The 23,370-nt window shown below is 37.1% G+C and overlaps 3 protein-coding genes across 5 annotated transcripts in view; all 3 read right to left on the bottom strand.

The window, feature by feature from the left end:
* Positions 1-2: 2 nt before the first annotated feature.
* cdk9 (cyclin-dependent kinase 9 (CDC2-related kinase)) lies at positions 3-6,205 on the bottom strand. Its single transcript, XM_081390678.1, has 8 exons — positions 6,081-6,205; positions 5,576-5,689; positions 5,312-5,393; positions 5,118-5,208; positions 4,428-4,594; positions 4,129-4,300; positions 1,560-1,708; positions 3-1,012 (listed from the first exon to the last, which is right to left on the bottom strand). The coding sequence occupies exons 1-8, from the start codon at positions 6,119-6,121 to the stop codon at positions 647-649; spliced, it is 1,182 nt and encodes a 393-aa protein (XP_081246804.1). The 5' UTR covers positions 6,122-6,205; the 3' UTR covers positions 3-646.
* A 156-nt stretch (positions 6,206-6,361) lies between these two features.
* On the bottom strand, positions 6,362-16,859 carry fpgs (folylpolyglutamate synthase). Its single transcript, XM_081390225.1, has 15 exons — positions 16,282-16,859; positions 14,726-14,854; positions 13,921-13,974; positions 13,772-13,836; positions 13,213-13,327; positions 12,302-12,379; positions 12,011-12,072; positions 10,930-11,032; positions 10,778-10,855; positions 10,551-10,695; positions 10,397-10,477; positions 9,436-9,586; positions 8,990-9,065; positions 8,839-8,905; positions 6,362-7,675 (listed from the first exon to the last, which is right to left on the bottom strand). The coding sequence occupies exons 1-15, from the start codon at positions 16,474-16,476 to the stop codon at positions 7,299-7,301; spliced, it is 1,776 nt and encodes a 591-aa protein (XP_081246351.1). The 5' UTR covers positions 16,477-16,859; the 3' UTR covers positions 6,362-7,298.
* Positions 16,860-20,560: 3,701 nt separating this feature from the next.
* Positions 20,561-23,370, bottom strand: part of slc4a4b (solute carrier family 4 member 4b) — a 59,625-nt gene continuing 56,815 nt past the window's right edge. For 2 of the 3 annotated variants that reach the window (XM_081391569.1, XM_081391571.1), the window contains one exon: positions 20,561-22,275. The gene's annotated coding sequence lies outside the window, so the exon portion shown is untranslated. The remainder of the gene's footprint in view (positions 22,276-23,370) is intronic. The other variant, XM_081391570.1, reaches the window with a different exon arrangement.

Raw genomic sequence — 23,370 nt, 5'->3', positions numbered from 1 at the left:
AATGGTAGGAAAGTGAATGTTTTATTGGTGTATTATACTTACAAGTAACTTAAACACCAAGAACCCAAACACAAGATCTTACAAATAAAACCTTCTTTAAAAATAACAAGAACGTAAATTAACAATAAAATTTGAACAGAGAAGTTAACTAGGGCTTTAAATAAATGTCAAACAGTCTCCTACACAAAAAGCAGTTTAGCTTTCAATACAAAATCATCTTATCAGGAGACTTACATCTAATACAGGACTGAATCTGTGCATAAAAACAGAAACCTGACCATGAAAACACTAACAACACTTTTTCTCTCTCTCCCACAATGCACTGGCAGCACAATAAGACACTCATATCTCAGTGCTGAAGCTGTTCCTGGATCAGCTCTGGTAGTAAAGCATCAAGTCATATCAATTAAGCTCATCTCATCCTCAATCAGTGTTTTTTGTAATCTTAATAAAGCTTCTGTGAGTGCAAACACTGAACAACAGTTGTATCTGCTTACTTCATAGATGTCCAACACATCACTATGAGGAAGCAATATCTGAGGAAAAGTATTATATTTCATAATTGAGTGAGACCACTAAAGTTTTAGTCCAAAGTCTCTCTCTCCTTCCTGACCAATCACAGACTGTCCGAGCGTGACTGATTCAATCAAAAGACCCTGTCAAACTCTGATTGGCTGGTGGTGGCCGGGTTTCTGTTCTGATTGGCTGGCTGCTGGGGCATGTGACCTCTCCTGCGTGGCGGTGCCAGGTACTCAAACATGGAGGTGTTGTGCGTGGAGAGCATGTTTTTGAGGTCAGAGGGCATGGGGTCGGACCAGAAGAAGTCGTGGTTGAGAGCGTCGTCGCTGTCGATTCTCTGAGCCGGATCCAGAACCAGCAGTTTGTCGATGAGATCCAGAGCGTACGGGTCTTTCACATACGCCTTGAGTCTGTCCTTCACCTTCCGCTTCTGGCCTTTAGGAAGCTCCATCTTCTGATACAGTTCATACTTCTTATCCACACCGGGCCAACCCTGAGATAGCACAGAATACATGTTAAAACATGCAAATAAATACATTAATTATCATGGATTCAAGTTTTGAATCTGTGAATCAAGGTTTGGAGGGAAACCATTAAGAAATAAAACTAGCATTTGTGTGTCTCATGATGAAATGTGAAGCTATCTTGTCAAAACCAGGGGTCGTATGTATCAAAACTTTTTTGTTCCTCTGAGTGCGCAATACAGCCATCCTAAAACTCTTAACTAGGTTAGGATACTTCTTTAGCTTTCTTAATCAAGGAGCTGAGACCATTTGTAATACTTATGGAGCTTTACGAATCAAACTTATTCCTAAAATTCTGTAATTATAAAATGTTACTCTAAGTGGTTTTATACATCACAGACACATTTGAAACATGCTAATATCAGATAAAACAGTAATCGTTCTCACTTGACTATTTGTGATCTGATCGCCCACAACAGATGTTTATGGATCTCTAATGTTGTTTGTTTGTGTGTGTGTGTTTGTGTGTGTGTGTGTGTGTGTGTGTGTTTGTGTGTGTGCGTGTGTGTGTGTTACCTCAGGAGTAATAGAGCCACACAGCTGGCTTATGAGGGTGAGCTGATGTTGTTCTGTGTTGCCCTGCATGATGGGGCTTCTGGTCCACATCTCCGCCATGATACACCCTCCACCCCACAGATCTATAGGAGGCCCGTAGTCTCTCTCCCCTGAACACACAGAGTGAGTGAGAAACCATCAACTTAATACCCCACAAAAAAAATGGAAAACAATAAGCAGTTCAATTTTATTCAAAACAGGACCAGAAGTCCTAAAAAAATAATTATTTAATTTCCTGTCACACTTGATAAACAGTGGAAAAGTTCACCCGTCGACTCTCTTTTTAATTATCTTTATTTGTTACGTTAGCCTCCCTCTTCTTCACATACATGCACGTTACTCTGTAAAAGTATGTGACAGAAATCGCATACTCACTTGAGTAGGTACTTATTTTTAGTAAGTAATTACTTCACCACAGCTTAAAAAGTATATAGTATGAATGTGTGTAGTATGAAAGTAATCTGGACGTACTACATTCGCCATGTTGCTTCATCTCCATTCATAAATCCTCTCCTGTGGCCTCATGGGATAGTAAAGTGTTTATCGTATGCAGACTTCAGAATCTCATCGGAAGTAGTAGGTCATCTCTGTACCCTTTACTTACTCTATTATGAGTACTGTGAATTCAGACATACAGTCGTGCTCAGAATTAATCATACCCCTGGTAAATATGATCATAATTGGCTGTAAAAAAATTAATCTGCATTGTTTATCCTTTTGATCTTTCATTAAAAAATTGGCAAAAATCTAACCTTTCATTGAAGTAAAATAATTAAAGGTGTGGGGTAAATCACATTATGAAATAAATGTTTTTCTCCAAAACACGTCGGCTACAATTGTTGGCACCCCTAGAATTTTTTTACGAGTAAAATATCTCTGAAGTATGTTCCCATTAATATTTAAATTTTTTAGCACATCAGGGTGACTAGGAACATGAAATTGTCCAGCTATGACTTCGTGTTTCACAGGAGTTTAAATATGAGGAAACACAAAGGCCAAATCCCCTGAATCATTATTCAATCACAATGAGTAAAACCACAGAATACAGTTCTGATGCGTAGCAAATGATTGTTGAGCATCACAAACTAGAAAGTGGCTGTAAGAAAATATCTAAAGAATTGAAAATCCCCATTTTGACCATCAGGGCAATAATTAAGAAGTTATAATCAACTAAAGATGTTACGAATCTGCCAGGAAGTGGACGTGTGTCTATATTGTCTTAATGGATGGTGAGGAGGAAAGTTTGAGTGGCCAAAGACTCTTCAATAATCACAGATGGAGAATTGCAGAGATTAGTTGAGTCTTGGGGTCAGAAAGCCTATTAAAACAAAAATCAAACAACCCTTACACAACCACATGTTATTTGGGAGGGTTTCAAGAAAAATCCTCCTCGCTCATCCAAGAACAAACTCCAGCATATTCAGTTGTCAGACACGACTGGATCTTCAGACGGCACAGGGTTCTGTGGTCAGATGAGACTAAAAAAAGAGCTTTTTGGCAGCAAACACACTAGATGGGTTTGGTGCACACAAGCATAAAAAGTCCCCCATGTGTACAATTTAATATACCGTTGGATCTTTAATGTTGTGGGCATATTTTTCTGCTGGAGGTCCTGGACTTCTTGTTCAGATACATGGCATTGTGGATTCTATCAAATATCAACAGATAAAAAATCAAAACCTGACGGCCTCTGCTAGAAATCTTATAATGGGCCGTGGTTGGATCTTCCATCAGGACAACGGTCTAAAACAAACATCAAAATCAACACAAAAATGTGTAACTGAGCACAAAATGAAGCTTCTGCCATGACCGTCCCAGTTCCCTGACCTGATGAGTGGAGTGAACTGAAGAGAAGAAGCACCAACATGGATCTGGGAATCTGAAGGATCTGGAGAGATTCTGTATGGAGGAATGGTCTCTGATCTCTTGTCAGGTGTTCTCTAAACTCATCAGGCATTATAGAAGAAAACTCAGATCTGTTATCTTGGCAAAAGGAGGTTGCAAAAAGTATTTAATAAAAGAGTACCAATAATTGTGGCCAACGTGTTTTGGAGAAAAACATTTATTTCATAATGTGATTTACCCCACACCTTTAATTATTTTACTTCAATGAAAAGTTAGATTTTTGCGAATTTTTTGAATGAAAGATCAAAAGGATAAACAATGCAGATTAATTTTTTACAGCCATGTTTGATCATATTTACCAGGGGTATGATTAATTCTGAGCACGACTGTACTTCTTTTGTTACATACTCTACTACATACTCTTTTTTGCCTACTATATAGAAGGGAAGTATGCAATTGCAGATGCAGCCTGAGAGAAAGTGCTTCAGCCAAGTGATATTGAGAAAACAGCACTTTTCAATGCATAAGTGCAAAGCATACATGAATCAATTCTTTCTCAGTGAGCAGGTAATACCTGCTAATTAAACTTTTGCTCATCATATTTTTGTCAACAGGATCTGTTTTCCATTTACCACTTGTAAAGAAAGTGGAATACAAGGTTTCAACAGGGTTGTACTTCACTCACCCAGCAGTAGTTCAGGCGGTCGGTACCACAGTGTGACGACCCGGTTTGTGTAGCGGTTCCCCTGACTGTTCTTGGCCAAACTAAACGCTCTGGCCAAACCAAAGTCAGCCAGCTTCAGAACGCCATCTCTGGTGATCAGAACATTGGCAGCCTTCATGTCTCTGTGGAGGATCTGACACAAATATACAAAACACTTCAGTCTGAGCCTGTAAACATGAGGACAACCCTGTGCCTGCTTCCTACAATATTAAACTACATTTCCCTCAGATAATCTGGCCATGTAAATTGCCACGTCTTACCTTGTTTCTGTGTATGTAGTAAAGTCCGTTCAGCAGCATCTGCATGACCTTCTTAATCTCAGCCAGGGTGAATTTAACATTAGCGTTGCTCAGCAGTCCCGCAAGGTCATGCTCACAGAAGTCAAACACCAGATAGATGCTGCCCTTATAGCGGTTAAACTGGGTGGCTGGAGAGAAAGAGGCAAGCAGAACAAACTCTGTTACTGGCATTATAATCCTTCAATCAATAGCTAGACATAATGGTCTTTAATTACCAAAAATGGATATTGATATAGTTTGAGTAACAAGAACACAAGTCATAGACTCCCACACTCATTAATTTTAATTGTTTTTTCATGATTACTGCATTAAGCCGTTCACACTAAGGACAACAACTATAAAAATGAAGTTTTAATAATTGTTCTAATTCATTTAAAATAGAGACTTTCACACCACAACTATAATAATTACAAACGTCTTCAGTCTGTCCACTGAGGGTCTTAATTAATCACACAATAAAATATTTCAGCAGAACAAAAAACACGTTATTTACTAAAAAATGACTTTTATTCATGTCAATTTTACTAATTTAAAAGATATTTTTCAAGTCTGAAAATCACAACTATAAAATTCCTTGATATTTCCAGGTTTTCTATGACTGTGGGAATGTATAGATTGGTATAGATTAGACACATTTACTTAAACACACACCTTTGGTTCTGCAGATCTCGATGAGATTCACCACATTCTCGTGTTTCAGCAGCTGTAAGATCTTGATCTCCCTCAGAGCTGTGATGGGAAACTGAGAAGGAAAGCACAAACACGGACTCAGAACAAAACACAGGATGACAAGAGATGCTTAAGTGTGTGACATCTGCATAATCAATAGAGCTGCATGTTCTCACCCCTTCTTTCTCATTCTCCATAAGTACTTTTTTCAAAGCCACCTTCTTCCCCGTCTGTCTGTGTTTGGCCTTGAACACCTCCCTACACAGAGAAAACACATCAGAGATCCACTAAACCTCACTGATAACCCAGCCAGCAAGCACATATAGCAAGATGTTAATCACAACAGTCATTATATCAGCCATGTTTTTGTCTGACAGTGGATTACAGCAGGAATGAACATGAAGGTGATATATTTACTTACAAAAGCATCAAATACTCACCCGAAAGTTCCCTGGCCGATCTTCGCCAGCTTCTCATATTTAGAGAATTCATCACAGAAGGGAAACTCGACCCCATCGTAGTATTTAGACATGATGGCCGTCTCTCTGTCCGGCCTAACACACACACACACACACACACACACACACACACACACACACACACAAGAGGAGCTCTCGTTACATTCTGTCGTTCTTACATTGAGATAATCACAATTACAGTACACTTACAGACGCATTTTGGCGGAATTCTGTTTTAATTAAGACAATATTTAGTCTTTTATGAGGCTGTTTTGGTTGTGTGGGTGATTTTTTATGTTGTTCAATTCGGGCCTGACACACAAAACCAGACCCACACACAGAAATGTCAGCTTTATAGCGTCGTTTAAAAGACTAAATATATGTAACCAGTACAAATGGGTGCTTGACATGTTCAAGATAAACAATAGTGATGTTATAATATTTTAAGTGACTGATAAGAGATAGAAATTTATTAAAATATTCGTACTTTTCCGCGCCGGCGGAGCTTCCGGTTTTGTCGCGCTGCATCCTTGCTGTTCCTCTGCGGATCCCAGGACGGACTCTCAAACCCGGCAAGAAAAACTCTACCGCCTCCTACCGTCCGGAAGTCTTACGCAAACCTACTTTACAGTCACATATATTTCAAAACCTTTTCGAAACAGTTATTGTACTATATATTCATGTGTGCGTGCATTATATCTTATTAGCTCAACTTGGAATAAAACAACGTATATATTTAGGTATAATATGATTGAACAATAGACCAAAAACCTTAACATTGCTTTTATTCACTTTCCATCTGTGGTATTTACAGTACTTTAAGATTTTTTTAATAGCATCCTATGGCACTTTAAGACAATAGTGGCATCTTTATTGATCAAAATCACATTTTTGATAGAATTATCAAACTTTCACAGATAACAAAACCATCTAAACCATCTTTTTTACCATCTAAAAAAAAACAAAAAAACAAAAACATGTTCCAAGATAGCAGTTTCTATTTAGACTAGCATACACCCTCCCATCTTAACTATAGTACATAAAATGCTACAAAACATTAAATTACACTAATATGCAGATTTGATGGAAAACAGTCCATTTTCATACACCGCCAGTCCTCGGATGTATTTATACACACACAACACTTATTTATTTACTATGAACAGATGTGGGCACCTCAGTGTTGAAATGCTTTGAATATCATTTTGCATCCACTTGAATGTATGAATGCAAACTTTCCCATAAATGTGTTAAGAATTACACATAAATATTACATTATTAGAGAACAGTGTTTTATATATATGGCACAATTCTTTCAGTGCAAAAAAAAAAAAAAAAAAAAAAAACACAAACACTGATGAATAAGTAACCTGACTTTCTATTTCACGAATGGAAAGATCCGGTTAAAAAACATCAAAATTGAAAGGCAAAACAAAACAAAGAAGCTTACACAGAAAGTTTACTGAATGCACATCCAATCAAAGTAAACATGAACAGCAAGTAGCTTTGAATTTATGTGCTCTTTACATAAACTGATGAATGTAAAGTCTCAAGTCATGATGAAGAATGCATGGATTCTAGAACAAGCTTTCATGATTTCATTCGGGCAGTAAATCTTCTCAGACTCAACTGTAGTGTGACAGGGTTTAGGCACTAGGTGGCGCACTTGCTGTGTTTGCCTGAATGTCTGATGCTCACACGTCCATTATGAGTTTAAAGCAGGGTCCAAGTGTTTTAAAGCCCCTCCCACCAGGTGTAAGCTCCCTGTGATGAGGACGTGTATGTTCACGGCCTCTCGTAACGGTGCGGCTTTCGCGCTTATGCTCGGTGTAACGGGTATGACGCATCTGTTTGGGTCTGACAGAACCGAGTCTCTGCCCTGACTGATCCACTGCAGGGCGCTGAGGATGCAGGGGAACACCAGTGTGTCGCTGTGCCTTTCTGCCACTAAAGGCAAACCTGCCCCGATCAGAAGCTCCGCCTCTGGCTTCTTCTCCTGGCCATTCATAACACGCCAGCTCTGCTGGTTGTCCAGGCAACGAGTGAGCATGTTCTCCACGGAAACGTTAAAGTTCTGTTGATCTGAAGGACAGAGTATGTTAATAAAATACACTGAACTTTCCACACTAGCTCAAAAATGACTTTGTAAGGCAGAGTGCTGAAATATTAATAGCCACTCACAAAAAAACAGCTCATGAGAAACTCAACTAAAACTCACAAGTCTGATATCGACATTTTGCTAAACAAATAAATTGATCCTCTATAAAGCATTTTAAATTGTACTGAAATATTCCTATGCATGTTTTCTTATGGAAGCTCATTTCCACCGTGGAATAAAAAAAAAAATGAAAAGGTGATTACAACTTTTTCTCTCACAATTCTGACTTTCTCAAAATCGTGAGATATAAACTCACAATTCTGAGAACTAGAGTTGCAATTCTGACTTCTTGCAAATGCATGTTTATATCTCACAATTCAGACTTTATAACTCACAATTGCGACTGTATCACAATTCTTAGAAGAAAATTCAGAATTGCAAGATGTAAATTCCCAATTGTGGGAAAAATTCAGAATTGTGACAAAAAGTCACAATTACTTTTCTATTTTTAATTCCGTTGTGGAAACAAGCTTATATACTTAGTGCTTAAAAAGGCACAAATAAATATAAAATACTAAATAATATGTATATAAAGTTTACTATTATTTTAATCAAATGTTGTTAGAATTCATATATTAAATCATGTATCATAATATTAATGGAAATTCTTCAATATCATTTCAATGCATTATGAGATTGCCTGACTGTGCTGCACATTTTGGGCCTAAAAGGCATAATTTTATTGCTCACAATTAGCATTAGGAATGAAACAATCATGCCTAAGTAGACAGCATACTTGAATTTAAAAGAGTGCTTAAGCTGCGATGGCTAAAAACACACAAACACGGTTCGTTAAGCAGTCCTGATTGAAGTACCTAAATGGTCCAGCTGATCCAGCAATCACACTTATAGTTATCACCTGTCTTTCTGATTGACTAGATCAGGGGTGTCCAATCCTGCTCCTGGAGGGCCACTGACTGTCCAGCAAAGTTTAGCTCAAACCCAATACAACACACCTGAACCATCTAATCAAGGTCTTACTAGGCATAATAGAAACTTCCAGGCAAGCTGGAGCGAAACACAGCAAGACAGTGGCCCTCCAGGACTGAGTTTGGACACCCCTGGACTAGATCTCTAGATCTCTTACCTGCATTACAGGTCGCTATGGCCTCTGTGATGTTCGGACAGAACACGGCAAAGTCGAAATGACAGGGCTAAAACATAGAGCATTTGAAAATGAGTCTCTGGGTTACCTTCAGAGGAGTAACATGATTAAAAAGCATGAACTGATAACTCACTGTGAGCAGTTTGAGCATGGCAGCACAGTCTCTCTCTCCTGTAGCATTGAACAGGAGAACCCTCACCACCGAACCCCTACACACACACACAACATTAAACACCAGCACATTTACCAGATATCTGCAGATATGCAACGTTTAAGAACCACTTTCATTGTTATTATATTGTTCAGTGTTATTTCATTAATATACTATTATAGCATTTACAATGTATAATTTTTTTTCTCACTTTTATTAGTTTTTTAAAATGTATTTCAGTTTGTATTAGTTTTTGATACTTTATTTCAGTTAACGTTAATATAATTGTAATAAAAACAATTGTAACAAAAAACACCACTGTAGGCTCTCTTTTGTACTGTATGTTTGAAGATTTCAGTCTTGAAGCCATCAATCATAGAAGGTATAGTATAAAACAGAAATAAACATAAAGAGCCAGGCCTTCTCACCCAGCATTTCTCTCATGATGTGCTGCGATCTCAGTGAACCAGCGGACGCAGGCCTGCATGCTGCGAGTGGTATGAGCTCCGTCCAGGAAATACGTCACAGGGCCGTGTTTTAGCGTCTGATTGCGCCCAGGCCACTCAGTCTCTGCAAGACCTGTCAAAACATCATATATTGTGTATTGACTTAGATGCATATTTGACTCAAAGACCGTTTAGTAATTTTGTAACATAGTGGTTAAAAATCTGGTCTGAAAACAGCAGATGTGACATTTTGAACAAAATCAGGCAAAAACGAAATTTGTTGAGTTCGAAACATCTTTGTACTGCGATTGGTCCATGGTGATGATGTAACAGGTAGGTGTGGCTCTAAGGCTCAGCCATATTTTACAAGGAAATATTCTCCGGTTTATCTCTTCTGTTCAGTCAGTTGAGGTCAGATGCAAGCAAAAACATAAATACACTGCAGAGCTGCTTTATAGTAGAAACTGAAGTTGTAACTCTACTAGAAAGCAACACTGACACTGTTTTCTCATGTTTAATACTGTAAAGCTGCTTGCTTTTAAACAATCCATTGTACATTAATAAACGTGACTTGACTGGAGAGCCGAATCGCAGAGCTGGTGCAAACAAATCCACATCTCTAAGATCAGATGCTTTCTTTACTGCTCTTTTCTCAACATTGTAAATTTTTGATTATTTTGTTATTAAAAGGAAAGCATGCAGCTCATATTTACATATTCATCTAAATGCCAGTCTCAGCAGCGCACGGCATTGGGATGTTTGCTAATAGTATTTCGCCACTCAGGTTTTTTTTACCCCTAAGTGGAGAATGAAAAAGAACTTCACTGTGAGTATTTCAGGGCCTTGAGAAGCAGTTGCCTATGTAGGGCAGTAGACATCAAGGTTGCTCAATAGGTTTTAGAACAAAGCTTTTAATAAGGCTGTAAATTATGTTTTTACAGACCTTTGATCATTGCAGGACTAGGCTGGAACGCTGGAGCTGGACTCACACCGCTGAACTCCACTAGAGATGACGACGCAGGATCTGAGGAACAAACAATTGATTAAAGACACTATAAAAGAGATGTGAGCTAATCCACAGAGACCGAAACACACACCTGTGAGGAAGTGTCTCTGCAGCCAGGTGTGTGAGAGCTGTAGAGCCAGAGAAGCGTTACTGCGCTGATGGTGACCGGCTAAACCCAACCTGAGCGAGCCCTCGCTCTCATACTCATCCAGATCAGGACACACTGACAACGAACACTGAGAGAGAAAAACAGAGAACAATGTCAGCAAATGAACTGCATATTGAATTGTGTATCTGCAGCATCTTCGTATTTCTCACCCCAATTTCTTCTGCTCTCTCTTCAAGCACCTTCATCGGCCCGTCAGGCTGTTTGACTGTGAACGCAGGAACCCCCGGCTGCAATGAACACACATTCACTGAATACCTTAAAACACACTCAGTTTTTACAGTCACAACTCACAAATATTCACCTTGAAGATCCCTCCTTTCTGCCAGGCAATTTTCTCAATGCTGTCTCCCAGTATGCTGGTGTGATCTATGCCCAAAGAGGAGATCCCACACACCCAGGGATGCCTGGGAAACACAAGAGGCATTTCAACAAATTATTTTTTGAAGCAAGAAAATGTATAAAAAAGTAAAGTTCTCTTATTATGCAATTTAAAGGTTCCTAATTTTGTTTTGAAAGCTCCTACAATAGGTTTACATGGATACAAGGTAAAAAAAAAAAACTCATATGCATTTTCTCAATGTCTGAAACGTTTTGATAAAGGATTCAGTCTCTTTAAACCCCTCCTTTCATAGAGCCTACTTTGCTCTGATTGGTCAGATGGCGCAGTCTGTTTTTGATTGGTTTACTCTGAGTCTGCTCTGATTGGTCAGGCGGCCCAGTCTGTTGTGATGAATCTACTTGCACCCATTATCATATCTAAATTTCAGCTTCGGAGGCTTAGAGGTTCAGAGCTTGATATGTGATATGAACAGTAGCGGTGGCATAAGGTTTGCCGTACTGATTCGAGTCCGAGTCCTCATGTTTTGGAAGAGCATTCAAAGTGGATTTGCTTTGGCACCAGAAAACAGCTTCTTCTCCCATGCTGACAACATGAACCAAACTCTTCCAGGCCTCATCATCTACAACTACATCGTTTGAGGGCGATTCAAAGTAGATTGTTGTTCATAAAGAACATAGGCTGGCATTATGCAAATTTGTTACAAACCTTCATAGTTTCGTTTCAGGCAGTGAGACTGAAATTACTGGCGCCTCGTTTCAGGCAGTTTAGAATCGGTTCTTTCTTTTAGGAGACAATAACTATATTTGTTGTGCATTTGATTGGTGATGATTGGTTTGATATGGCTAATGAGGAAGGATACACTAAACCAATAAAGAATGCAGATCAGTGATTGGTTGATTTAAGAGGAATGTGTCATGCTTAAACTATGAAGCCAGACGAATGAAGATGAAATGGCGGAAACTAGGCTAACGCGGCACAAAGAGAATTAGACACGCTACACTGAAGCAGATGGGAGGGAGAATAGAAATCAGAGCTCTGGTACCTAATAATATTGGTGCAGTCATAAGCTCCACCAATCCCCACCTCGAGGACAGCCAAATCAACCTGAGCAAGAGAGCGAGAAATAGAGAAGTTAACTCAATTAATAACCAGCATCTATAATAAAAGGACAACTGTCATGATCTATGAGACAATTTATTAAACTTTGACACTGATGATAAAAGATGCTAAAAACTATCACTATTATGCTTGAGCTGAGATATGTGGGCTCCATTACATGCTCAATTGTTATAATAAAGCTGATCAGGTAATACTGATCAGTGATGGTACTCACCTTCTCCTGAAGAAAGACGTGGAAGGCCAAAATGGTGAGAAAGCGAAAATAAGCAGGCATGCTGCCGCCATTGGCATCCTGAAAGGTCAAACACAAACTCTTATGGCACAAAAGTCTTTTGCACTTTAAGATATCACTCATATTATTGATGTGCTTTATCATGTATGTAGGAGACATGGATGTGAATGTTCAAAGACGCATTTTAGGTTCAAGTGTCTGAACAAACGGCACTGTTTCCTTCCTCACATGACTGACATGCTGTTGTGATTATACAATTACGTGACCAGACGCCTCACATTTACACTTAACACAATTAACATGGTACAGACACAAACCCAGAGGAGCAGTCAGCAGGAAACACGCAATCCTTTCATAGGAATTAGCATTAGCACTCAAGATGTAGAGAAAGCAACCAGATCATTGCATAAAGCTACTACTTAGTACTACTAACGCATATGTTAATCTTCTTCCAAGGGAAAAAGCTCAGACATTTGCACATTTTCATTCAAAGGAATTTAAAGGGTTCATGTTCTATTATTTTTGTGTAATTTCTTGCACCAGAAGTGTTCATAACACTATTTTGCATGGCCATTTCCTATCCTCTCTGAGACAGAACCAGACAGGCTCTTTTCGTGACAGTACTTCTATAATAATTTATGCAAATATTTATGCAAATATTTATATATCTTCACCTATCAGCATAGTTCACACTGTCATCATGTTAATGTGTTCAGGACTGTGTCATAACCACATGGTGATTTATGACTTTTTACCATTAGTTTTCACAAATGGTCTGGTGTATAAAACATAATAAACTGTCCAACTAAGAAGGAGTTTGAGTTGTGAAAGTCTACATTGCATATTGACTTATTTCAAAAGGGAGGGAGGGAGAAAAATAACATCCGGCTCACCTTTGTCTCTTCCAGTCGCCCATACACCTGCCAGAAATATTTGGTGAAAAGCTCTTTTCCTATTGGCTGCCCGTTGATTCTGATTCGTTCTCTCACTTGCACCAAATGAGGTGAACTAAAAATGAAGACATCATAAAAAACATCCAACTGACATAAGATAATGCAGTAAATGTAATGACTTTACTACAGTGTTTGTTTATGCCCTATAAAACCCACTGATGTCTCACTGTGAACAATGGTTGGTCAGTGATTATGTAAATCATTAAGCTTGAGATAAAGTTCAACTAAACAAAACTTAGGACAGATCGATTACATCATTAACAAGGTAATACTGACGCAACACATAGCTTTACCTTTTACTCTGAGAGCTGGTTTATTTAAGTGGAAAGATCAAGCAAAGTTCAACATGAGCTTATATGTATGTGCATGCATGAATGAACAGTAGAGTTACACAACACTAACTCTGGTTTAAAAACTCGACCACTCCCACAATCACTACAGAATGACTATACACACACTTCATCTCCATACACTGCATTATTTTGACTGGTTATAATACCTGTAGAATCCAGTGCGGAAGCCATAGTTCCTCAAAATCTGTTCTGTAAAGGCACACGTTGAACCCTGAAATAAATACAGAATAATAATCAGCATTTCACTGAACATTTGGGTGAACTATCCCTTTAAATCATTCATGAACTGGCTTACCTTTCCTTTTGTTCCAGTTACGTGAATAATATTGAGACGATCAAGTTCTTCTACCTGAGGACACACATAGCACATCAGTTGAATGGTTATTTACAAAAATAATTTGTAATTAAAATACTGAATTGAACATGTTTCAACAAGTCAATAGTAGGAAGAACTTGGTTTCACGATGCAAAGCAGAGTTGAGTTTAGTTGCTGATGTGCCGTCAGTTAGGCATATATTTACTATTTATAATGCCTTTATTGTTTTTATTTTAATTACATGCATAATATGAAGCTGTTTCTGCACTGTGAAATCAAACTTAATCATTTATGTAGCGTTTTTTTTTTGTCTGTTAAGTTGCACATAAAAAGAGACAATAATGAAACAAAATTAAGCACCTTTCATTTATAAAGCACTGTATTATCCACAAATAGGCTTTACCACATTATTTAACATACAAAAAATTTACAAAAGCCAATGCAATGTAATTATAGAAATGTAATGTACGCATATACCCTGAAAATTAACAAATATTTTTATACAATATAAAGTTAACTCACTAAAAAATATTTGAAAACCAAATTTGCATATTATCTACTAACCAAGATTTTAAAATCGAAATGTTAATCGGCTAAGGAGGAATGGTTATTTGCCAAGACTGATACAAAAAAGGCCAAATAACAGCTGATTTATTAGCATAAATAGTGATCAAGCATTTGTGATAATAGAGTTATCGTGATATAAAACCACTCCTACTGTGATAAAAGGATTTTGGTCATACCGTCATGAGTAATTTTCGTGTCGTGTAGCGGTGTTTGATACCTTGAGTCCTGCCCGCTGGAGAAAGCCTCTCATGGCCTGCAGCTGGATCTGAGGATGACCTCTCTCTCTCTTCACCTGCTCCAGAGCGCTGGCGTTGGTCTGGAGTGTGTTGAGGGTGCACACCGCATCCTGAAAGACATTCATGACGCTACAGCTGGATCTCAAAGACTTCATGCCATCTCAACACCTCAAACACCAACCCATGGAGCAAAACACCAGCTCCGGAGCTCCAGAACATTTCATGTTTACATCAAATCCAGATTTATGACTCGCATTACATGTGCTGGAAGTAAATTCAGAGGATAAGCTAGATATCCATGTGGAGCTTTAGTCTCTACAAACTGAGGCTTTACTGTTGCTTTGATAGACACACTGAACTTCTGAACTCTTTCATAATACGTTTTTAGTCAATGTTTAGCCAGATCTGGTGTATGTACTACAATCATATTACAACTAAATATGTAAAAATTGTTAAATGTTTTGGATGGTTGGAGAAAGTAATCATATGAATCATACAAGCAACTGGCATATAATGTAAGATGAGGCAAATCTAGTCCCGACACAACCTATATATACACACAAATGTTAGAATGTTAACAGGAAATACTAAAAAAACAAGGTCAAAAATATATACACACACACATACACACAACATTGATATTTTGATATTTTCTACCTTGTTTTTTTATATTTCTCGTTATTTCTAACAAGTAACATTACTGCATTGTGATATTATGCCAATAAAGCTTTGTTGACACTGACTTGATACGTTTAACTGCCATCTAATTCTTTAAAAGATATAAATAACACATCTAGCACAATTATAAATGAAATAAGATCTTTTTTGCTTTTAATCCTCAGTTATGGCTGCCACACACTGAGCACATGGCCTGAATACAAGTAACTTATGCAAAATTTATGGCAAGCTGTTTTGACAGTTATTGCTTAACCTTTAGTTGTATCTACTTGTAATCTTCTATTATTGTTACTAGTACTTTTTAGTTACAAGTAATTACTCCAATCCAATGTAATTATTAATTACATATTAATACCAACTCATTTTCTGTCATCCAAATCGTGACAAGTTTCTATTATTTGTAGCAGCTAACTGGTAACAATTTGTACTAACTTAGTTCGTAACCGTTAGGCCTACTTGTAATTACTAGTAAAGTCACTAGAAGTGAGCAGTATATCATAAATAAGCGTTAAAAGCACTATACATGCATACATATAACACAATAACAACAGATTGTCATTTATTATGGATATTGTTAAATGTTGTAAGGCTTGCCATAGGACCTCAATGGAGTCACTGACTGACTCACTCTCACCGCGCACACAAATTGCCGCTCTTTGATTTTAAAAACTTAACGGCTGATGTAACAACTGTCACGGATGAATCATCATCCGCGTGCGCTGGATTTAAATAATATTTTGTTATCTAAACAAACACTTTCAGCCCAAAGTCCATAAAAAAAGTGCACAAACTTACCATTTATTGTATTGATTCACATAAATACGCATAACATATAGACAAGGGAATTCAAAAGCTTTACCTGATAGTCCATTCTTCGGAACCGCGGAGCCGCTTTGGTGCTGGAGAATCTCAGTGACAGTTCGGCCGTGTAGACTCCGGTCCACGCGCGTAAACGCTCCAGCGCGCGGAACAGGCGCATGGTGGGGACTCGTAGAGTGCAGGAAGCAGCACCAAATTTGGGGAGTTTTCCTGTCAATATGGACCTCCGCGTCATCCCACGCCTCCTTTCTGCTCACCATACAGTCTTCACTACTGTTTATTGTTATTGCCAGTGCGAATGACAACAATCTGGTGCGTTCGGATAAATAGAGAAGAGTTAAATGATGATTTGTGATTCGAGGAAGGCGGTTTACAATGTCAAAAGGCTGCAGAAGCGGACAGTTGAATCAGCATAACATTTCCAGTTCACTGGCGATTAATACCACAGCAGACATCCTGTTTTAACCAGGTTTTATGTTCATAATCTCAGAGAAACATGTCGCGCTGCACAGCTGTATGTTAAAAAACTGGATTTGTCTAGTTTGCCATGCAGTGCTGCTGAAACGCTGCTCACGTGTCAGCTGTGTCTTCAAGAGCAGAAGAGCTAGTGCACACATCGTACTGCGCATGCGCATTATCGCCTATAACACTGCACCGCCGCCTACTGGCCATGGCCGTTTCATTACACGTTTTAAATTGAATTAAAATTAATTTACATTATTTTTTGGTACATAGAAAGTTAATTACACTATCATTTATGTTAATTTAATATTCAAAATCAGGAAGCAAAGTGTAAATCCAGGGTTCTCAGTTGTAGCCTACTTCTGGCCTGGAGATCAGTGTTCCTGCAAAATATAAGTCTAATTTGGTATTATTCGGATACAAAAATGTGACTAGTTAAAATATTTTTTAGTTTCACTGGACTTTTACAGATGTGTTATAGCAGGGTTTGGGTTTGAACTCTAGAAGGTTTGGGTTTGAGAACCTCGCGCTCAGTTTTGATAAATGGCCAGTCGATGTCGCCAAAAGACAGTGGATGAATGTGAATCAAGCTTGATAGAGGACCCACTTTATGATTGACTGTCGTATTCACCACATGAACACATGATTTGTTTCTAAAAATTCAAATTAAAATATTTTTCTAAAAAAAAGTTTGCTAAATTATTTCAGAAAAGAAAACGTTTCTAATAAGGTGGGTTGATAGGTGATTCAGTTGCACTAATTATAATTAGATAGGTTCACTTTATAATAACAATGTACAATATCTTTACATGAAACTACCAAGTTTCTAAATAGTAGTGTGTTAAATTTACTGTGTCTTAATTACTGTTGTTGTGTTGTCACGTGACGTGTGGATGCACTGTAAGGTTTTCTATTAACTGCATTGTACAATGACAATAAAAGGAAATTGAACTGAATTAATTCCTCAGAAGGTAATAGGGTAAGATGAAGATGAAGAATTTTTTATCCTGACTATAGATGACACGAAATCTCATCTCAGCACTTTTGATGAATGGCTATGCTATTCTTAATTTTGTCATTTCATCTGAATATCAATATTTGTCAGATTTAGTCAGCCGAAACAGTTTTGTAGTTCATTTATCTAACTTTGTGTCTCTGGAAAATAGTGATCTATGACATGTTGAATATCATGTTTTTTGCATCTATTTGTTAATGAGGGATTTGTGGAGTAAAATTTATATTAGATATATTTAAAATTAGATCACTGAGGTAAAATGAGCTACCCAGAATTGGCACAGAAGTCACCAAGTAGCATGTTGTTAGAGTTTTTTTTTTTAATTGAATAATTATTGTAATTAATGGGGTTATAATTCAGTATTTGCATGAATTAAATGAACATTTCAGACATCTTCACCTTCATTAAAAATTTGGTTGAGTTAAATCGTTCAACTTGCATTCATATTCATAGTGCTGCTATTATGACATTTCTTCATATAAAATATGGGTAATTAAATAAGTAAATATTGATATGCCTGTACAGAATAATTTTACCTTTCAGATAAATCTCTTTTCTGCTTTATCTGTCAGTTATTGAATTATTCAACTAAATTGTCAAAATATAACATTTCAAACAGTATAGTTGATTTAGTATTTTACATTAATGACGCTTAAAAAAATGATATATATTAATAAGAATTATATCAAAAGTAATTTACATATTGTGTAAAAGTTTATCCGGGGGGACTTCTTACCCCCAGTAGGGGCCATTTTACCCCTCTTTTTATATTTTACATTTTGTTTTGATAATAAATTACATCTAAATTAGCAAATCATCTAAATTATGTTTCGATTTATTACCTATAATAACATATTGGTTGATGCATCATCATGCTAAACTTATATCTCTAAATATGTTAGGCCTACTGTTTAAAAATAAATCCACATTGTTCTCAACATGGGGGAACATCTTACCCCATGTCACCCTACATCAAAATATAAAACTTAGTGGGGTAATTAGTATTGAGAGATGGTGTGGCACAGTGGTCGACAGCTGAAGGATGATCAATGAAAGGTTCCTCCTGGCTTCATCCCAGAGGTCTATATTCCCCATATACTCACTGCTATACTGTGACCCATGGGTTAATAGAGCAGACGTGCGTTTATACATCCCATTATCAGTGTGTGCAGGACAGTGAAGGTGAAATTCCTGCGAAAAGACCCTTATCAGGAGATGATCAAAGTAACTTCTAACAACTCCGTGTTAAAGTTGTCCAACCATATGATGACATTTAGCCCGGTGTCTTTTTGCTTCATTACTTGCTAAATCCATTCCCGTGATGAGATCCGTCGATTAGCTTACTGAAATGGAAAATATGCGAATCTCAGCTCTGATTATCTTTTTGAAAGAGGCCTATGCCGTGATAGTGAGCAATTTAAATAATTACCAGTCATTCTCCCGTTCATCTTCGTGCAAACACGGTTTATCTCAGCGAAACATGTGAGTGAAAGCAATTAGGCTATACGACGAGACTAAACGTCAAGGATTAGGTCAAAGAATTGCTAGAAATGAGAATATTGTGTTATGCAGCAACAGGGAACGTTTTCAGAACTTTTGCTTAATATTCTGACAAGGTTTTCTCATGAACAAACGGGCTATTCAGGTAGACGTTCGTTCAAAGTTATCTGGTCTTTAATCATGTTCTCAGAACGTTAGCACAAACCTTTATTTATAGGCTACATCATTAATGGAACTTTTTCTGAAACATTAGTAAGGCATATCCTGAATTGTTATTGTTTAAATGTTTCGTGTGTCGTTGAATGGAAGAGAGGCTCTCGGGAGCGCACGTAAACGTCATATTCTTTTGATTTTCCCGGCAAAAACGCCCCGAGTCCTTCACATAAAAATCATCATTAAAAAGCTTTCAAATAGACAACCTAGAAACTTTTTAAGTTACTTTACAAGCTGTTCACACATTGGCAATTAATTACAATTATTAAGTAGCCTACATAAACTTAATGCTTAATTAAAAAAAAAAAAAAAAAGTTAGCCTATGTGAACTTGACAATTCCACATTAGGCCTACTTATTTTTTTCGATTAGGCATGACGTTTATTTACTTCATTTTAAGGCAATGGGTTTCCTCAATTTTTTTTAAGTTAAGTCATCTAATCACTTTTTACAGTGCTAAGAAAACCTGGCAAACTATTTAAAACATTGATATCCTATACCAGTTATCTAAAAAGATATGAGAAATAAAACAACACTTTCTTTGAAAAACTAAAAACTGAATGTTTACTGTACTGAAATCCTACTGATAAGTTATAACTTGCATAATAATTTGGAACACAGATTTCAGTTGGCTGGGATGTTGGATTCGGACAGGTGAGGAGGAGGGAGATCATTCCAGTTCTATGGAATTCTCTTGATCTTCTTTAGAATTCTCTGTGTCTTGAAGGTCAGAGATTACAAGGACTAGAACACGGTGTCTCTGGCCTGGGCTTTTATCCAGATTAAACCCAGATTCCTGTTTCAGGTTCTGTTACATATCCGCTTTGGCCTGGAGCACTTTGACCTCAGAGGGAGATTCTGAAAGGTTTATTTTTCCTGAATGTAATGGGTAGGTGATGAGTGCGTTTTAATCTGGATTTAGACTTATTGGTCATTTTTAAAACTTAAACATATTCACATAAAAGTGCAAATCAAATGAACCCAAATCCATATCTTGAATCAATGAATAGGCCTATATGAAGCATGTGTGCAACATTTCTAAGTCAAAGAGTGTCCTTGTGTAATTTCTATGTAGTAAACAATGTTACCATGATTGATTCAGCATACAAAAGCTCATTTAAATGCATAACACCATGAGAATGCGTTTTAATAATTGCTTTAATTTGCCCATCGCCTCAGAGTGCTACATGGTGATTCCCTTTTACAGAACAGTGATCAACTGTTAATCTCATTATTGCCTGTAGCGTCATCGTTATAATCAGAGAGTAAGACAGCTTCCAGAAGAGAACAGAAGGACAATAAATACATCTCAACAGGTTTAAAAAACCAAACAAAAAACAGGTGTGCATCTAAAAGAAATGATTCATGAAAACGTCATCTTGCATATGCATCTCACTACGACAGTTTAGTCCTTGATAGAGCAATTTGATTCAATCAAAAGAAATGGAAGACATTATTGAGGATGAGATAATGATGATAAACAGACCTATGTACAAACACTGACTTGTGTCTATATTCAAGTTTTAATGACTGTGGATTTATACGTTATAATTGTTAGAAATATTCTACACCCGATTTGCTGACTGAAATATCTTCGTGCTGAACGTAAGAGAAATGATCTTTCTTAATGGCAGCATAAGTTCTCACACACAAACACACAAACAAGGAAATTTGCATATTTCTGTCACTTTGGTGCAGCTGTTTAACATTAAATCTTATTATTAAGTCCTTACACCTCTCATCTCAGTATAAAAGATGTCTCTATCTACAGCATTACTTCTTTTTAAAAAAAGTACATAAAAATATCCAGACAATAAAATCACCATAAATCAACTGCTTCATAGTAAATACATAGAACGCAATCACATTGAAAGTGTCCGCCCTGTTATGGATTGTCATTTATGAACGAAGAAACAGATCTTGAGTTCACAAAAGGGCGGAGGGAATTTCATAGACAGAAGAATGTTGAAGAGGCTTCCGGCGCGATGGCCACTCTTCCGGTCACGTGACTTTAAGATCGCCGTTGACGTCCGTAACGTACTGCATAGAGAAATGCTTCACTTCACTCAAGTGCCTGGCACCTACAGTCCATTACAAGAGGTAGAACTAGAAAATTAGATTCATATCGAGTGTTTCCCACTTTTTGAAGTGTCTTCTTAAGCACAGGAAAGATTTAAGTAGGCTAATTGTGTCTTTCAAACCGAAGTTTCCCTTAATGGGATAAATAGTTGCGCCCACAATTGTGGTTCAGTAATATACGCTTAAATACGCAAAGTATCAAAGAGAACGGAGACACTAATACAAATTTGTTCAAAGACATTTAAAAATAGATTGATCTAATGTGCTCATTTGAATGAAGAGCAGTTATTTGGCCAAAAGAAAAACTCAAACTGCAAATTTATTTTATACAATTGGATTAAGACTGATTATGTCATCATTCTTATATATTTTCCATTTAATAAAATATTATGGTTATAAAAAGTATTGGAACAAAAATCAGTCTGGACCCAGAACTTAAAACTAAAACGATAGCAAAAACACCCCCTAAAAAAAAAGTAGGCTAACGCTACCAAAATGTCGGGAGGACATAAAGTTTCACACTTTTTTTTGATTTGTGTTTGTGCAGCTATTGGTTGTAGTGTTGAAATGACATCCATCCATTAGTTTAGACTTTCAGCAAAGTTTTTCATTTTCAAACCATCATCTGGACCTAAACGTGTGTGTTTTCACAAGTGTTTAAAGGGACGTCTCAGAGGATGGAGTTTTCCAGAAGAATTTGTTGTTGTCTGAGTCCAAATCGATTCTGATCTGAGGCACCATCTTCTTAAAGGGGTTTAAATCCTGACTAGGTGAAAGAGAAAGACAGAAAGCTGTTAGATATTTCAAAACATACAGCCTTGCATACACACATAAACATGTGAACTCATAGACATGCATCATTTATGATGCTAATTGATTTAATTGACTGTTTTAAGGCCAAAACCAGCGCTAACTACCATAAACTAGCTTGAGCCAACATGATATTCATGCTGAACTGAGCTGGGTAAATATAGATATGCATGTGCACACAAGCTCAGACCTACTGACTCATGTTCGTACAGTTATCTTCGTGAAGACATTCATTGACATAGTGCATTCTCAAGCGCCTTACTACCTTAACTACCACAAATAAGTGCCTAACCCTAACCCTTAACCTAACTATAGCCAAGTCTTGACCCTCAAACAGGCCTTTAAAGGGGTCTCAGGAAGTTCTCACTTTACTCACTCTGATGGTCTAAAAATGGTCCTCACAAAGACAAGTACACACACACATTAGTGGGCATTGCATAGACTTCCATTAATTTTTTTATAGTCATTATATTTTTATGGCCTAACCATATTTAAAAATAAATATACTAAAATATATTTGAAATACATTTATTTTATGCTAAGTACACAACAAATACATTTACATGTTACATACTTTATATAAATACCCTGCAATTGTACTGTTGGTATACTAAATTGGTATACTTAAAAGTCTGCTAAACTGGAACAACTAATTTTGTACTTAATGCACTTTTGTTATCTGGAAATTATGGAAGCTTGTTTCTGCCACAGAATAAAACATTTTAAAAGATATTTGCGATTTTTTATATCCTACAATTGCGACTTTATATCTTGCAATTGCGACTTTATTTCTCAGAATTGCGACTTTATATCTCGCAATTGCGACTTTATTTCTCAGAATTGTGACTTTATATCTCACAATTGCGACTTTATTTCTCCGAATTGTGACTTTATATCTCGCAATTGCGACTTTATTTCTCAGAATTGCGACTTTATATCTCGCAATTGCTACTTTATTTCTCAGAATTGCGACTTTATATCTCGCAATTGCGACTTTATTTCTCAGAATTGCGACTTTATATCTCGCAATTGCGATTTTATTTCTCAGAAT

This window comes from Scardinius erythrophthalmus, assembly GCF_964197995.2.
Source record: "Scardinius erythrophthalmus genome assembly, chromosome: 17".
NCBI lineage: Eukaryota > Metazoa > Chordata > Actinopteri > Cypriniformes > Leuciscidae > Scardinius > Scardinius erythrophthalmus.
This window is presented reverse-complemented; position numbering and strand designations above follow the sequence as displayed.

What these genes read in the sequence shown, in the direction of transcription:
- fpgs (XM_081390225.1), bottom strand. Translation starts at nt 16,476, where the DNA reads ATGACGCGGAGGTCCATATTGACAGGAAAACTCCCCAAATTTGGTGCT. An exon ending in CCATGCTCAAACTGCTCACA is followed by an intron (nt 8,906 to 8,989) that starts GTGAGTTATCAG and finishes TCTATGTTTTAG; the next exon opens with CCCTGTCATTTCGACTTTGC. An exon ending in CATAGCGACCTGTAATGCAG is followed by an intron (nt 7,676 to 8,838) that starts GTAAGAGATCTA and finishes TCTGTCCTTCAG; the next exon opens with ATCAACAGAACTTTAACGTT.
- cdk9 (XM_081390678.1), bottom strand. Translation starts at nt 6,121, where the DNA reads ATGCAGCGCGACAAAACCGGAAGCTCCGCCGGCGCGGAAAA. An exon ending in ATCGGCCAGGGAACTTTCGG is followed by an intron (nt 5,394 to 5,575) that starts GTGAGTATTTGA and finishes TTCTCTGTGTAG; the next exon opens with GGAGGTGTTCAAGGCCAAAC. An exon ending in GTGGCTCTATTACTCCTGAG is followed by an intron (nt 1,013 to 1,559) that starts GTAACACACACA and finishes GTGCTATCTCAG; the next exon opens with GGTTGGCCCGGTGTGGATAA.